Consider the following 16,408-nt stretch of genomic DNA (forward strand, 5'->3'; position numbering starts at 1 on the left):
TTACCTTATGATTGGCTGTGCAGTGTGTATCACTTGCATCTTGTCATGACATTTATCTAAAACAAGTGGGGTTCTTAAATTGTGTTATGTCTGGTGAAATACTGTTTTTTGACAACCATTTCACCCTTTTACTGATACAGGATGGACTTTCTTTTCAATGACAGGTCCTGCTTATGGGTTATTTTTGGGTACACAGGGAAAAATCTCATGCAGCTAGACTGTCAGGAAGTAAAATGTATACCTCATCTCAAACCCTGTGTTGAAGGCCACCTCCATACCTGCTGGAAATCCATTCCAGCCAGCAATCAGCCTCCTCTTTGTGGTTCTCTGCAGGGCCTGAGCGCAAAAGCTCTTCCTCTCTTGCAATAGTTTCTTACATCCTAACTCCAGGTCTCTCCTTCTCAGTGCCTGCTAGTTCCGAGGCATTGAGAGGATTATATTTCTCTAAACTGTTCTAGGGTAACCTAATGTGAGACCCTGTGCTTTTGTCTTTTGCACTATTGGGAAAGGGCTGGGGAAAATTCTGCAAAAGCCTTCTAGAGCTCGGTGGGAACTACAGTCTGGTTCACAAGAAGGACCTGCAATCTAAGAGGTCTGCTGCTCAGGATCCTCCTTCCAGTAACATTTCTGCCATGGAACACTAACTTAGAGCCAAGGAATGGAGCTGCCTGCCTGTCTGTGAAATGCATGTGGATGTATCTAGGAGGGGTCTGGTCTGCCTTTCCAAGGGATAAGGAAGGTTTTGGCAAGAGCACTATCCACTGGGCTCTTTTTCCAATGTGGAACTGTAAGTATCCTACTAACAACTTCCTTCTTCCACATGGTGCCACCCTAGGATTAATTTTATGCCTAAGGGGAAATCCCCCAGTGCTGTCTAATAACCATCTCTTCTGCCTCCAATCAAGTGCTGCAAGTTGACTGTGAAGCTAAGTTGTGATCTGTGTAGGGACAAGTGAGGATGCTTGGTGTCCTCCTGGCCCTATGGCAGTTCCATCACTGCTCTGTGTGAGTATTTGGATTTGGTCCCAAAGCACTTCAGGACGTCGCTTTGGGGATGCTGTTTGCTACTGGGCGTCCCCAAGAATCTCACGAGAGGCATGTCAGTGGATGGGAGCAGTTGAGTGTAGGTCCTCTTTCCGCCCCACTGAGGCCAGAAAGTCTCTGGGAGCTGGGAATGCTGAGGGGCTGCCCTGGGCAAGCTGTGGACGCTTCTCAGTGTGGGGTGCTGGGCTGTGGGGCTGCTGATCTGCAGTGGGGAATGCTTTAAGCATAGGAGTTGATGCTAGAAATCAGATCAGCTGCTTGTGGTGGGGATTCCTTGTCCCTTGGCTCTGCTGCTGCATGGTTCCAGCATGAGCTCATGGTGCAAGGGAACCTGATTTCTTGCTCCTCATCCCTTCGAGATCAGAGGTCAGACAGCTCTCTTGGCCCTCACCAGAGGCCATAATTTTGCTTGAGTCTCTGCTTGGCTGCAGTGGTCAGACCTTGTGTGTTTGCGGTGCTGTTTTGGTGATCTGCTGCCCATATATCTCTTGCTCTTTCATATTTTGGGAAACTTACTTAATTTGCTTAGCAATAGCTCCCAGCCTTTTGGGAGCCCCTGAGAGGTGAAAACAGTTTGTAAACTGGTGAGTATCAGATTAAGGGCGGACAGGAAGTAATAAGCATGGAGTGATCCAGAGGGAGGAGACAAACACTGAATATCCAATTTCCTGTACTTTCAGAATGCATCCCCAAGCTTGGTCATGAGCATTGCCCTGAGCATGGATGTGACGCCTTCCAGTGCTCAGTCTCTTAATAGTTTTTGTTTCATCATCTCTGGATAAATATACACATTCAAGCTGTAAGGATGGAAGATGTAAAACATCGTTGCCCCCCTCCATTTTGCTAAAGGAAATTACTGTGAATATAATCTTTCCACACAAAGGTGGTGTGCCTCCTCAGATCATCTTTGAACTCTTTGCTCTCCTTGTAATGCCAAAAAAGCGCAAGACTGACTGAGAAACAGTATTACAGAGAGTCTTGCTGATGCAAGGTGTCATTTTGTTTTGCTACAGTTCCTCTTGGCTTGCTGCCTGTTGTCTGGGTGGTCTGTGTGAGCAATTGTCCTGGTTTCAGCTGGGATAGAGCAATCCAGATCTATATGCTTGTCCTTTCCAGTGTTTCCTTGCTTATTTCCAGGACATTGGCATTAGAGGATAATAGTTGTTTCCTAAGGGGTCATCCCTAAGAACTGGTACCATTAGGAGGTGCTGTATGCTGTATAGCTCAGTCCTGGGTTTGATGTATCTTCTGCTCCAGTTGAGAGTGAGAAATACTTGCAAGCAATAGCAAACACATTGAGCTGTCTGTTTCTTGGACCCTCTTAATTCCTTGGTCTCCTGAGTATTATGGCATGCTTGGTGAAAAAGACTCATTCAAGCCATATGGCTTTAAGTTAAAGAGATGATTCCTTGCTGCTTGCCGTCATGTAGCGGAAGGGATTTGCTGGGTGATGCTGAAAGGAGACGAGGGTTGTATGTGTGCTGTTCTCCCTGTCTTACTAGGTCAGCCTACGAAATCCTGTTTAAGAAGCTGTTCACTTCTGTGTTCAGACCCCAGCACACTGAAGCACCCACTTCAGTGTTGTTGAGAGCTCTGGCCCTCCCTTATGGGGAGAAGGGGGGAGGCGATTCCTGGGAAAGCTTCCAGCACTGGGCCAACTGTGGAAATAGCTGGGCTTTGTGCCAACCCTTCAGAGGGAGGGGGAGCTCAGAGCTGGTACAGTGAGTGTATCAGGCAGGGGCTGGTGTAGCCTGTCGCCTTCCTCAGGGTCTTGTTGCTGCGCCTGTTTCAGGAGAGAAACTACTCTGGACAGAGCTGCAGTCAAGCAGAGGCTTGCTGAGAGGGTTGGTACAGACTCCTGATGGCCTTTTGATAGCAGTTGGCATGAAAGAATCTGACATATGTCGGTGTTCTTGGCTTGGAGGAGGAGGAAGAGGAGTTCCTGCCTGTGTTAAGGGAGAGGGGAAATATGATCTCTGTATAAGTAAAGATAAGGGAAGATTTGGGGAGAATCAGTGAGAAGAGGAAGAGCCTTTATGGGGAGGTAAACCCGTGATCTCTGTGTCTCACCTAGCAATCTCTGCAGTCCTTGTTCTAGACGCTGCAAAATAAACTGCGGTATTTGTGGACCATGGCTACAGACCCACTCTCGGAGCTTCAGGATGACCTGAACTTGGATGATACCAACCAGTCCCTCAGCCAGCTCAAACTGGCCTCCATAGATGATAAGAGCTGGCCAGCAGATGAAGCCCCTGCTTTTCCCAAATCAGGTAAGTATCCTGCTTGTTTGTGGTCTGGGTTTTGGCCAAAAAGGAATTGTTTGTCCTGCAGCATTGTGGTCATATCTACATATACAGAGAGCCCCAGCCCTACTTGAGAGCTTTATAGACACATTAATCTTGCACCACACCCAAGTGAATTAGCTTTGCTATTGAACAGCACTAAAACGCTCAGAGCCAGTGGATGTAAATACACTCTTCTCAGGCCTGTGGCTGGCTGCACTTTGGTGCTGACAGTACAGACATGCTGTAAATCCTTGAGTGTCCTCTATTATGGTCTCTTGCAGGATGGTCTGGCCTTCCTGAGTGCAAGGGTCTTGAACTTCCATGTGGGAGGTGGGGCTGGAGGTCAGAGTTGTTCTGAAATCTGTGCTATGGACTGCTGCCCAAAGAGGTCAGGGAAATTAGCTCAAGGGCATATAGGATGGCCATCCATCAAGGGATGATGTTAAGATCCTCCTGCTCTAAAAAGCCATGATGGTGCCCTTGGCACTTGGGCTTTGGTCTTTGTGAATGTTTGTGACACATCTGAACAGTCATTTTTGAGAGGGTGTACAGTCTGAGGGACATATATGGACCTCACAAGATTGACAGGTCTCTTCTGAAGTCATTGCTGCTCTTGCCCACTCAGAATTTCAAAGGTGGGTTTCTGAGGTGGACAGGTGCATACATTAGTCCCCTCCCATGTTGAAGAGCCATTTTTTCCTCATCCCTCTACCTCTTGTACCCCTTGCCAAGGTGCTCCAGATCCCTTCTCCTAATTGCTTGTTCCTTGTGTTTTGTGCAGAGGACTCCAAAGGCTCCCCTGAGCCCGTCACTCACCTGCAATGGGATGATCCCTACTATGATATCGCCAGGCACCACATTGTGGAAGTAGCAGGTAGTGGTCTTTCTGTTTTCTCCTTTGATGTCTTTGCAGCTAGGCTGAAGAAGAGTCTTTGTAATGGAGTTGTGGGGTCACCTGCCCTATGCCAGGCCCAAGTGGCAATGGCAGCTGGCATTGTAAAGAGAGAGAGCACCAAACTTCTTGAATGTTTGCAATATGTGTCATTTTCTGTTGACCTCGGTAAAACTTGCATTCCTTCTTGGCTCTTACTGTCTTGATTATATTGTTAGCAGGACTTGGTTGCTTTTGCTGAATTGTTTTAGATGTGGCCCCTGACTATATCCCGAGCACAAGATGTGTTTTTTGCATGGTAATGCCACAGAAATTACCTAGTTATGCAGTACAGCTGCAAGGTCCTCAGCTGACTGAGTAATCCACAGTTGGCCTGGCAGCTCTCCTATGTCTGAATTGCCAGAGCTTGCCATGCTGTCCAGAAACAGCATTTACAGAAATCTGAAATAGGAGGAATAGGCCCATGGTCCACTGCAGGAAGAGACTTGATCATTCAGGGTCACAAGCATTTAGATTTTCTCTGTGTGGTTGTCTTATCCATATTGTTTTAATTACACCAACCCTCAGCAATTTTCTGATGGGCCCTCCATAAGAAAGAGTTTTGGACGTAGTTTTTAGGTGGCTGTGGTAAGTCTGAGGAAAGGGTAATCCCAGTTTGTTTGCATTCCTTGTTTTAAAAAAAAAAAGCACCTCTTCAACCTGTTGTGACTTGATTCACATGTCCTCCTTGATTATCTATAGCCACCTCCTATCCCTCCTGTTGCCATTTCTCTGTGCCTTGGTCCCTGCCCCACATGTGAATTTGCACTGAAGCAGAGGCACAAGCTGGAGTCCTCCTGATTCAGGGTTATTGTGCAGCAGGGTTTGACTACAGAGGGAAGATTCTCAGGCACTTACCTTGGTAAGAGTTGTCCTGACATCATTCTTCTCCAGGCTGTCTTCTAGAATGAGCTTGCTTTCTCCTAACCTCTCATGTTAACATCTTTTGGGGGAACAAAATGATAATGGCAAACTCAAAACTTTGTTGTCCTTTGTCTCCTGTGTGCTCAGGTTGACCGGCCAGGTGTTAAGCATTTGGGTCATTATGTCTTGTAGATTTGCCACAAGTGCTTTCATTTGCAAATGTGTTACTAACCTTCTTTTCCATGGGGCTGGAGTTTTGGGACTGGGGTTTATAGAGGTGTGCACCCTGGTCTCCCTACTGCTGAAACTGGGAAGGGACAGGTGTGTGGACTACACCATTTCCGTGATAATAGCTAGAATATTTGGAATGCTAATGGCAGAGGTAACCGGTGTTTCTGGACTCTGGGAGCTGGTGAGTTAAATCATACTGTTGTTCACTTCAGACAAAGCTTCAGACAAAATGCTTAGCAGAGAGTTTAGATCAGAGACATTGATAAGACTGGAATGTCAGCTCAAACCAAGGGTAGACTTTGTGTGCTGCCTCCTGACGTAAGCACCAGTCTTTCTGCTGGAGTTCTGTCCCGAGGTAACATGAGATTTTTTTTTTTCCCAAGCTCTCTGAATGGAGTATCACTCCAGTGGAGGTGTGTTATAGTGGCTGTTGGAATGCAGCCATTTGACATGTTTTCTAGGATAGCAAATGAAGAATTATCTAACTTCCTGAAAGGATTTCAGGGTGGTATGATGGCTGGCTGGGAGGTGTGTCTGCATTCTGAAACAGATCTCTTCCCTGTCGTAGTTTAAAATTGTGTTTCTAGTGAGCTCTCTGTCCCTGTTGTGTCTCTGTATAGTGCAGAAGCAGCTCAGAGAAGCTTTTGTTGTTGGCTGCTCCTGGCCAATTTCACCAGTTGGTTTATCTGAAAGCCTGTGATGGTCCCCCTCCCGCCCCAAACATGGTGCAATGTCTTTCTTGGCATTGGAAGAATTAGTAGCACAGGTCCAGATGGTGGATTTTCTGCCCCATAGTTTTGAGACTTGCTCATCTCCTGGAAGCAGGTTTTATGAAGTTGATCAAAGGGGCCTGAGGTGAAGCTGTTTGTGTGGTTTTCTTGGTCAATAATTCATAATGTTTACTGTTTGGAGAATCAGGCAGGGTAGTGTGCTGTGGGCTGTTGTTGTTGGAGGCAAACAATCTGGGAAAATCTGGAAAAATCCTATTAGAAGTAGCTTGGAGAATCAAAATCTTACTGGAGGATTAATATGAAACTGTTTGGATTTAGCTCTACTGACAAGTTGTGCTTGTCAGCACCTTCAGGTGCAACGAACTCTCGCCATGCTGAGCCTGAAACAAAATAGCTCCACCCGGTTCCCTTGTAAATATTAGCAAATTGCAGCAATCAAGGGTAGTTTTATGCATTCTGCTGATTTATGAGCTTTCTCTTCCATCTCCTTCCCTGTTCTGCACTTCAGAGCAGAAAGCATATGGCTAACTCTGTTCCTGCTTTCCCTGAAATATATTCTGGGATGATGATGCTATTTTGAGAAAAAAGCAGAAGGCTGGTTCCCATCCTCAGGCTGAACGCCGTGATCCCAGGGTTATCCTGTGTGGTCAGGAAACTAACAGCTTCTTGCGGGATGGGGGCATGGTGTTAATAAAAGCCCAGTTTTGATGACAGAAAGTTAGCACGCTCATTTTCTAGCTGACCTTCATTTCTCATTTGGTTCAAGGCATGCTGGATTTGAATATCCTGGCTATCTGGCCTAAAGAGAGAAAATAATATTGGAAAACATTTTGCAGAATTTGCTAGAAAGTAAGGTTTTTGGTTTTGTTTTTCACTTAAAAATAGCGTAGCAGTTTCATGGAGACTCTCCTTTCTGCCTTATGTCCCTGTCTCTTCTGCAGACAGGGATCTTCCTAGAGGAAGAGGCTGTCCATGGGGAAGGAGCAGGCATGTCATTGCTGTCCCATGCAGTGGTGTGGCACAGGAAGATGGCAGAAAAAGGCATCCAGGCCACAGTTCCAAGGGAGCATCGTGGCATTGTTATGAACCAGAATATTTTAGTTTTGGGAAACCTTCTTTTCTGAAAGAAGGACATGATACTCTGCCTATCATTTCAGACCTGCCTTAAAGCTGTGTGTTTCTGGAGTGCTTTACACAGGCTCTGGAGAGGTCTTTGCGTGGTTGTGCTCTTCTTGACTCCAAGTTCTTCTTTTTGTGAGCATTATAGCATAGAAATTCATCTTTACATGTGTCAGGAAGTTGGAGGAAGGGTGGCTCAATTTCACTGCACAAACCACTTCTGCAGTGTGGGTTTTTTCCTTGCTCACATCACATAGCATTCAGAGGAAATGCAGGCTTCTGGTTGAAGGCTGTTGAGGAACTCTCCCAATTTTCTGTTAAGTCTAAGAGTTTCAGTATCCTCCTGCTAATTCTTATATGGCAAAGGTGCTGCTTCCATCTCCTTTAGGGATGAAGCAGACTAGGGTGACCTAATCTTGGCCTTGAATTTCAGCAGAGGCTAAATTGCAAGAATATGGCAGATAGATAATAAGTTAATTCACAATAGTTAATAGTCTGAAGGAGGTCTCTGGAGATGGCAGTGCCTACTGGAAACCTGGGTCTATGTGGGAAGAGCAGGGCTTTTGCAGGCTCTCTGGCAACATGTTTCTTCCTTGTTCTTCTGCCCAGTCCAAACTGCTGGTCTCGCCTTTGTGATCGATATGCAAACCTATACCGATGAGGTGCATCAGCATTCCCATTTACACAATAACTGACTTTCTTCCTTTTGGGATAAGAAAACTGGGGCTAACATATGATTGGCATATGAATTTTCTGCTGTTGTGGAGGCTAGAAGCTGGTGTCGCAGTTGTCAGGAGAGTGGCCATCACTATTTACTTCAACTGTTTAGTCCCTGCCCAGTGACTTCAAAGCTCTGCTGAAGCTCAGAGCATATTCTGCTAGTTTTTGTGGGAAATCTGCTGCCTCACACCATTAATTGGCAGTTTGCAAGGCTGCCCTCGCAGAGAAGGCATGATGCTAGTGTGCATAAGACCTGCGATTGAAGCACGAAAGCAAGGTGGAGGGCTGGGGGTGTACCTTCTTGTGTGTTACTAGATCTAAACTGCAGTTTCAACAGTGAATCTTTCAGTAGTGAATCTGATACCAAACCTACCTGAAAAGCATTGCGGCTGGCTGTTGGCTGCACGTGCCAAAGTTGTAGCTAGTGCTGATGATTTGCTGTTGGTGATTTACATAGGGAGGTAAAATCAGTCTTGGAGCACCAGTAGCTGTTGTTTCACTAAGCAGGCAAGGGTAGAAGTTGCAGAAAAATCTTGTGTTGAAAAGTATGTTGCAGTGTGTCTTTGGTGTGGCTAATGGGCTCAGCAAAGGCTTCTGATAACAAGGGTCCTTTTCCCTTCCAGTATGGTACATAATTATTGGCTCCATTAATACACAGTGCCTGCATTTCTGCTGCTTTTGGATGTAGTTTCTGGTCTTGACTTTTGTTTTGTTTCTTAAAAAGAGTATTTGTGTGATATGGAATGATGAGTTGCTTCTGTAGCATTGGGCCCATTCAAAGCAAGCTCAGCTTGCACACCATGTTTTGACGTGGGAGATAAAGGGAATGGAGCATTTCTAAAGGTTTCTAAGTTTCTAAGGGAGACCAAGGGAATGGAGAGTTTCTTTCTAGAGCCCTGCTCTGCTCAGGCTCCTGTCTTGATAGGCCCATGTGGATCTATTTAGTATGTAGCTGTGGGAGAGATGGAAAGGGGCTGGGCATGACAGTAAATGCCTTCATAGACCCCTCCCTGCCCAGAGAAACCTTTTCTCTTTTTTGTAATTGGCAGTTTATTTTTTTTTTATTCAGGATCTTCTACATTTTTTTGCTTTTTAAAAGCTATGGTTGCGTTAAATATCTAAATTGTCCCCATCTTCAGCTTATCAGCAAAATTTAGCTTCTTGCAAAACAGTCTGTTGGGTGTGTTATATGGTATGATGCCATTCTCTATGCACTTCTGAAGTTGTTCAAAGGACCTTGACATTCAGAATTAGTGGTGTTTAACCCTTTTAAAAGTGGCAATATAGCAGTTGCCGTTTTGGTGGTAGGGGTAGTGTAACAGTAGGGGCCAGAAATTTGACTGATTATACAGAATTAGTTGCAAATTCAAGAAGGAGATTCGGGAATCATGGGTTGCTGTTACCACCTCTAATTGTGAGATAAGGTGCTTTGGAGAGGAGCATGGGGGAAAGATGGAATAGAAGGAGCTTGACTGCTGCAAGACAGTAACTAAATGCATCCCAGAGGCAATCTGGCTAGACTCTGAGACTTTATACTCAAGATTATGTTCTGGGAAAGGGTGCGAAACTTGGCTTGCTATAACTTTGTTTCTGTTCCTCCAGACCAGGGTGCACTTGATGGGGCCCAACCAGGTAGGTAGATTTTTTGTGGCACTAACGTTGGTACTGTAGATCATGGTATTCCTTTAGCATGACCGTGGCCTGTAGCTGGACTGTCTCAGGGGAGCCCAAACTTTGCTCAGCCTTAGGCTGCACTGGCAACTTTTCAGAAGTCCAAAGGCTGCACAAAATTGTCATCTGAGGGCTGCACCTCTGCCTCAGGCACAGCAGAATCATCTGAGCCAAATTTGGCGTGTGGGCTTTACTTTGGGCACTTTGGGGCTCTTGGGTCTCAGTGTAAATCCTGTTCCTCTTCTGTCATGGTGGTGGCCTGTTCAGACCAGTTCAGTTTGAGCTCAGATTTACCTCGTCATTATGTGTGCTTTGGAAGTTCATTCTAGGGTTGCTTCCTATTCCTTCATATGTAATTTGCTGCTGCGCTCATGTGCTAAGCAGCTGACACTTAAACTGGATTCTCCAGCTGAAAGCAACTGTTATCTATTTCTTCTCCATTTGGCTGCAGAGATGTTGTGTTTTGGTAACTTGTTCTTCATTCTAGCCTGAAGCTGTGCTAGACTACTCTGTGGTTGCTGAAATTGTGTTAATATTCTCTGGTCTTCAGTCCCAAGCCTTAAGAATTTGGCTGCTGGTGCTTTCACACTTCTCAGTGTAGATGGAAACTTCTTTTGGTGTGAAATTCTTTCTGCTGTTTCTGAACAGCAGGCCAAGACCTTTGCACAGTCCATGGAAATGCTGATCCTCCCTGCTTTTCTCCCCCATTTGGATGTTCTCGGGCATCCTCCCATTTTGCATTCTTTAATCTGACCCTCTAGTGTATTTTGTGTCAGTTAGAGCTGTAGTCCTTTGGTAAGGTGTTATGATTCTGGTAGCATTTGGATATTGGGAATATCTAGGTGGAAGATGTAACATACTAAAATACTTCTACTTTGAGCTCCTTACCTTCTTTTCCTGAGGGGCTAAATCCAGTATGGAATTCAACAGACAACTAAAATCTACTATACTTAAACACTGTCCTGCTGTGTCATAAGCTTGGCAGGAACTTGAAATTACATTAGAGAAGTTTTTCACTGACAATGGCTCTGATAAACATCCTAAGCTTTGTGAAACTTGTGTAGTAATGTTCCAGAATTACGTAGTGGTGTCCTCTCCTTGACCCTGAACTCTGTTAACTTTGCTGTTTTACCAATAGCACTAGCTTTTGGTGGCAAGTTTTATCCATCTGCATTCTCTCAGTATTAAAGTACCAGGATATTCCCATTTGAATCTTTCATTGAGGTGGACCCTCAGCCGAGGGTACCTGATGAAGGTAGGAATGAGCAGGGTTCCTGGACTGCAGTTATGCTGCCAATGAGTAGTATGACAGCCTCCAATCATGGCATAAAGCCTAATGGATACATTTCATGAGAAATACCTGGAAATACATAGCAGGATTTGCAAGTCAAGCATGTATTTTCTCTGTTGGCTGTACCGATTCATTTACTAGATAGTGCTGTCACAGGACAGTACTGCTATCCTGATAAGAACTTCTGCTCTGATACATTTATATTGCTGCAGGTGTCAATCTGAAATATTAGCCTCAGTAGTTAAACTTAAGCAGTTTTAGAAGCATGGTCTTGCACTGATGGCTTGGAACCACAGCAGTGATGTTCTTTGCCCCTTGTCTCAGAAGTGCACTGGAAACGCTGTTCTTCGGGTGAGAGGAAAAACTGAGTTTGGGCCTTGAAAGCACCATAACAATGTTCTTGAGAATTACCATGCCCATCAATGCTACAAGTTAATATCTCTTTAGATGAGCAGCTGTCTTGACTGGAGAAGCTTTGCATATTGGCTACTGTCTTGCTCGCTCTTGTTAAAAAAACCCAAACAATCTGAATTACATCCTATAGGGAGGTAGTTTAATCCCAGTGTAGATCGAAAATATATTTTATGTATGAACTTACTCACAAAGGTATGCACATTGTTGGGGTGCTCTGTGAGTACTGATGGTATATAATTGCTTCTTTGTTAGTTTGTTGTTACTATTGAGCATTCCTCATATGGGAGAGGTAGGAGACAGCCTGAGAAGCTGAGTGATTACTTCATGGTCTGTAGTTGTGTTCAGTGGAAACTTTAGCTGTTTGCAATTGCAAACAAGGGGTGAAAACCTAGATACATAAGATTAATATTGCAAACAGGAAAGCAAACAGTACAAGGGATGGAGCATCTGGGAAAGATCAAATGTGGTAAGAATTTGTTCAGTTGGAGGCAGAGAGGCCACCTGCAGGCAGTTTCCTCCAAGAATGCATGGAATGGGCTTTAGGTTCTTGTTTATAAATTGGAATGACTGATTGTTCAGCTTTGATGCTGAATTTTGAATTTTGTCATGTCTGGAGGAACCAGACTGATCTGATATATGTCAGGTGGAAACAAGATTGGCAGTTGGCTGTTTTGAAAGTGTCTGTGTTGACAGGCTGAGCTCAGTGTGATGAAACTGGGGTGAAACCCAGAACTCAGTAGTGGGCATGCTGGTTCCTGTGTAGGTCTCATGCATAAATTCATTCTGATTTGGAAGGCAAAATGGGCCACTCCTTTTTCAGTCATCCAGGGGACTACAGATTATCTTTTGATGTACTTGGCCCTGGGAATTATGCTGTCTCCCCTGTGGCAGAATCATGGATTGTCCATTTTTTCTTTACCAGCGATCCTAGACTTTTTCACCAAGGCTGTATATGGAATGAGATTCTACACTTTGCATAGGCCCTGCTGTAAGCTTTCATGTCATTCCAAAGGAAGGCGTTTAAGCTATGTGGTTCCTGAATTGTGACTTGCCAAGTCTGGAAATCAGTGCCCAGGAGCCTGAGCTGAGTATGTGGCCACCCACAACATCACATGAACATGGTGCTGTACCACAGTTCTTCACAACCAAGGCCTGCCTTGATCAAGCTTGCGGTCTGCTTCTGGCTCTCAGACCATCCACTGCGGTGTGAAATGCAGCCTCACAGTTAACTGAAGATAGCACCTATTCTGACTTAAGCACAGAGCTATGATGTGCAAAGATCTGTAGTCCTTTTAACTGTTCTCTTTCATCACTACAAAACTCAACAGATTCTCAGATGCTACCCTCTTCTTGCTGCTCTGTGCAGGCAGGACCCTTTGTCTTCCAGATGGAGACATACGAGTGGCTCAAGACCACTGAGAAGAGTCACAATATGCCATATTCCCTGACTAGGACTTTGTAGTCTGCACCTTTGTCTTATAGACAGCTTACGTGCATTAGACCCAACCCTAAAGCTCATAGCAAGCTACCAAGAAACTCTGGGCTAGGCAGAGAGCGGGCTACCATGGGATATGCAATGTGATGTTGGTCTTGCGGCCTGGCTGTGACTGTATCTGGTTGTTCCAGATGAGCCTTGCATCAGTCTCTCCTAGTCCTGCATTCTGGGTCATGCATCCTCCCTAATTGCCCCTTACCTCCGCATGTGTATGTCAATGTGATGGCCTATGCCACCCCTTTCCTGGTCTGTACCTAGTGCTGCCTCAGTGTCCCTAGCTTTTGTAGAGGTTCTGGCTTGTGTGCATCAGTAAATTCTGTCTCTTGTGTTGTCTGGTGAGCGACTTGAAAATGGGACTATTTTCAAGGGGAGGGAAAAAATATAAGTGAACAAGTAGCAAGAGAATCAGTTCTTCTGGCCAGGATTGGGGTAAAAGAGGGTTAGTGGCATCTTAATGTCGTGGCTGGTGTATGTGAGTTCTCTGGCTGCCATTTGCAGCACCAGGTGGTCATCTGTTACTAGCAGGCAGCGTTCCCAGAAACCTCAGGTTTGCTGTTCTGGGATTCACTTTGAGATCTCAGTTGCTGCATGGCAAGTGTAACCAAGCAGTAGTTGAGGGCCAGAGTCCATGCAAAGGTGAGAAAATGGCTGCATGCTGTGAATACTGTAAATCAGCATGGGGAAAATGATGTATTTCAAGAAGAGTTACGTATTGCAGGGCTGTCCTGCCTAAGTGGCAATCCTTGCCGCTTTTCTGTGCTGTGGTCTGTATGAGACAGTTGTGCCATAGGGGAAGAAGGAGGGTGTTGTTGAGTGTAACCTCAGTAGCCCTTTCCACTGCTCCATGCTCCTTCTGCTTGACAAGAAAACATAGCTCTTGGAGCCGAGTGAGTAGCAAGAAAGATGGGAAGACTAACCCTTTGCACTAAATGAACCATTTCATCTCCACTGGTGCTAAAAAGCAAGTCATCCTAATGGAAAGGGATTGGGTGTTGTGTCTGGGAGAGAACCAGACCTTCCCTCAAACTGTATGTCTAAAAGATTTGTGGCCTGGTTCTTACTTACCTAAATCTCTCAATTCCCCTAGCATGTCTGTTAAGCTTGTCCATGCCCATCTGCTCGGGTTTTGTTCAGGGGGCTAAGATATTTGCTGTCAAATTTCCAAAATCTCTCAATTCCCCTAGCATGTCTGTTAAGCTTGTCCATGCCCATCTGTTCGCATTTTGTTCAGGGGGCTAAGATATTTGCTGTCAAATGTCCACTGACACATGAAGACTTGCTCTGGGGAAAATGTTGCTTGTTGTCTCTGAAGCCTCAAGTGGTGGCTGGGAGTGTCCTCCCCAAAATGAGGATGCTTGATGGGTTATTTGGCTCCAGTGTGATGGGGACTGTTTTCTGCTGGGTTTTTATACAAAATGCTTTGTTGTGCCACACTTTGCAGCTCCTTCCAGCTCAGGTTGGAAAAATATCTCTGTGGATGGAAAGTCTAGGAAGCAGTGAACAGCTTGTTCTGCAGTCCCGCTGGAGAATCCAGCAGCACTACTTGGTCCGTCTGTAGAAGAGGCTTATGACAATGCTTGCTTCTCACCTCTGGGATGTGGCTGAGACTGCCCTGTTTCTAGGAACTTCTTAATTTCCAGGGTATGAAATGGCTTTTTTCTGTGTGCAGGACTAAGCTTCAGGTGGAGCAAGAAACAAATGCAACAGATGACAAGCAGTTAGTCTGGGACTGTGTGCAGGATGGAAGGAGTGGTTATTGTGCCTGTGAGGGGCAGTTTTCCGTGTGCCTCCCTGGGCATACATGCATCAGGAGCAGTGCCCAGGGGCAGTTGCAGGACTAATGCTCTGAGCACTCTGTTCTGTACTTAAGGCCTCCATCCCTATGTGCCCCAAGGCATCCTGGCATCCAATCCTTCCTCTTCTTTCAGGGCTGGAGCATGGACTCTGTTCTCCATTCGCATTGTTGACTTGCCAGGCCCTTGGTGTTCAGGTTTCTGCTTCCATACTAGGTCTGTGGTAACTCTGCTGAAAATCAGGTTTAACTTTGCTGGCAGTTGTGGCAATCCAGACTTCTGCCTTCTTATGGTGGTTTCCTATTCTCTGTTTACCCCTTGCTGCCAAGACCACAATGTAGTCCTTAAGCTCCCTGTAATCTCTGGCGTTTCATCTGCAGGTGATGACAAATATGGAAGGAAAGTAATTTTGTTCAGTGCCTGCCGGATGCCCCCAAGTCATCAACTTGACCACGTGAAACTGCTGGGGTGAGTAGTGTCTTAAGAGGCTGCTGTTAACTTCTTAAGCCTGACATAATTCCCAGGTGCTGGATTCCTGGGGCCAGATCTATCTGCAGTAGCTTCTTTAGCTGGACATGTCCTCCCAAAGTGCTTACCTCCACTGGTGGGGATGCAAATCCTCTGTTACGGCACACAAAAATGAGTCCCAAAGGGAGGAAGAGCCTCTCTGTGGCAGAGCATGAAGTGAGTTCAGCAGTTGTCTCTTCTCAGGTACCTGAAATTCACACTGGACCAGTATGTGGAGAGTGATTACACACTGGTGTACCTTCACCATGGGCTGACCAGTGAGAACAAGCCATCCCTGAGCTGGCTGCGGGATGCCTACAGGGAATTTGATCGCAAGTGAGTAACGCTGCAGCAAGCAAGGATATAACATGCTGTCTGTAGCCTAACATAGAAGATCTTCCCCAGACCCCTCATGAAGCTTGGTGATCATAATTTACTATCACTTATTTCTGCTGCTTATGGAGGTGGGTTGTTGTTTAACGCAGGCTGAATCATGGGATAAACACTCCTTCTGTAGTTACATCCTTTAGGCCAACAGGCAACCAGCAAAACCAGGACCCAGTGCAAGTGTGTCAGCTCCATGCTATAATTGCTCCTTCCTGGTGAGGCTGCTCGCTGCTTCTCAGTGAATCTTGGAATACAGTAGAGCATGCCGTTAGGCTGCTGAGTGGCCTGACACAACTACAAAGCATGGGAGACCAGAGGCCGTGGGGTGCTGGGGAGTGGGGAGGCTCCGTGCAAAAGGAATGGAGCACCCAGGTTGCTTTAATCTTGTGGAAAGGTTGGTTTCTCTACTTTAAAGTGTGGTTCATCCTTACTTAGCTTCTCTTGGCAGGTACAAGAAGAACATCAAAGCCTTGTATATTGTGCACCCAACTATGTTCATCAAGACTCTGCTGATTCTCTTCAAGCCTCTGATCAGGTAGGAAGCACTACAGAAGGCTCACCCACATCCTCACACTGCAGGGGAATAATGGGGCATTCTCAGAGGGGCACAAGATGAGCCCAGGCTGCCGAGCCTGCCCTGGAGTGTCTCCATGCTATCTCCTCGTGTTTCTAAGCCTCAGAAATACTCAGACCCAAGAAGTACTGCTTTGGGAACCTACAGAGTTTGCAGCTCTGTGGTGCTCCCTTTCTATCCAGCCAAGGAGAAGTAAAGTGTTGCAGGCTCTACTAATAATGAAAAAGGAAGTGAGAGCGTCAGTCCAAATTATATTTAATTCATTGTGTTGATGCTGAAATCCTAACTTCGTAAAATAATTGAAAACAAAACTTTCTCCAGCCTACTGCTGAACTTAGGAAGGACAAACAC

At 45.6% G+C, this 16,408-nt stretch overlaps 1 protein-coding gene across 1 annotated transcript in view; it reads left to right on the forward strand.

The window, feature by feature from the left end:
- The first annotated feature begins 309 nt into the window (after positions 1–309).
- The window catches only part of ARHGAP1 (Rho GTPase activating protein 1), a 21,278-nt gene continuing 5,179 nt past the window's right edge, over positions 310–16,408 (forward strand). The window contains exons 1-6 of the mRNA XM_010297278.1: positions 310–356; positions 3,172–3,314; positions 4,111–4,203; positions 14,970–15,057; positions 15,301–15,432; positions 15,932–16,018. Coding sequence (XP_010295580.1) covers positions 3,176–3,314; positions 4,111–4,203; positions 14,970–15,057; positions 15,301–15,432; positions 15,932–16,018 — 539 coding nt within the window. The 5' untranslated portion in view covers positions 310–356; positions 3,172–3,175. The remainder of the gene's footprint in view (positions 357–3,171; positions 3,315–4,110; positions 4,204–14,969; positions 15,058–15,300; positions 15,433–15,931; positions 16,019–16,408) is intronic.

The sequence above is a fragment of the Phaethon lepturus genome, unplaced genomic scaffold (assembly GCF_000687285.1).
Source record: "Phaethon lepturus isolate BGI_N335 unplaced genomic scaffold, ASM68728v1 scaffold20131, whole genome shotgun sequence".
NCBI lineage: Eukaryota > Metazoa > Chordata > Aves > Phaethontiformes > Phaethontidae > Phaethon > Phaethon lepturus.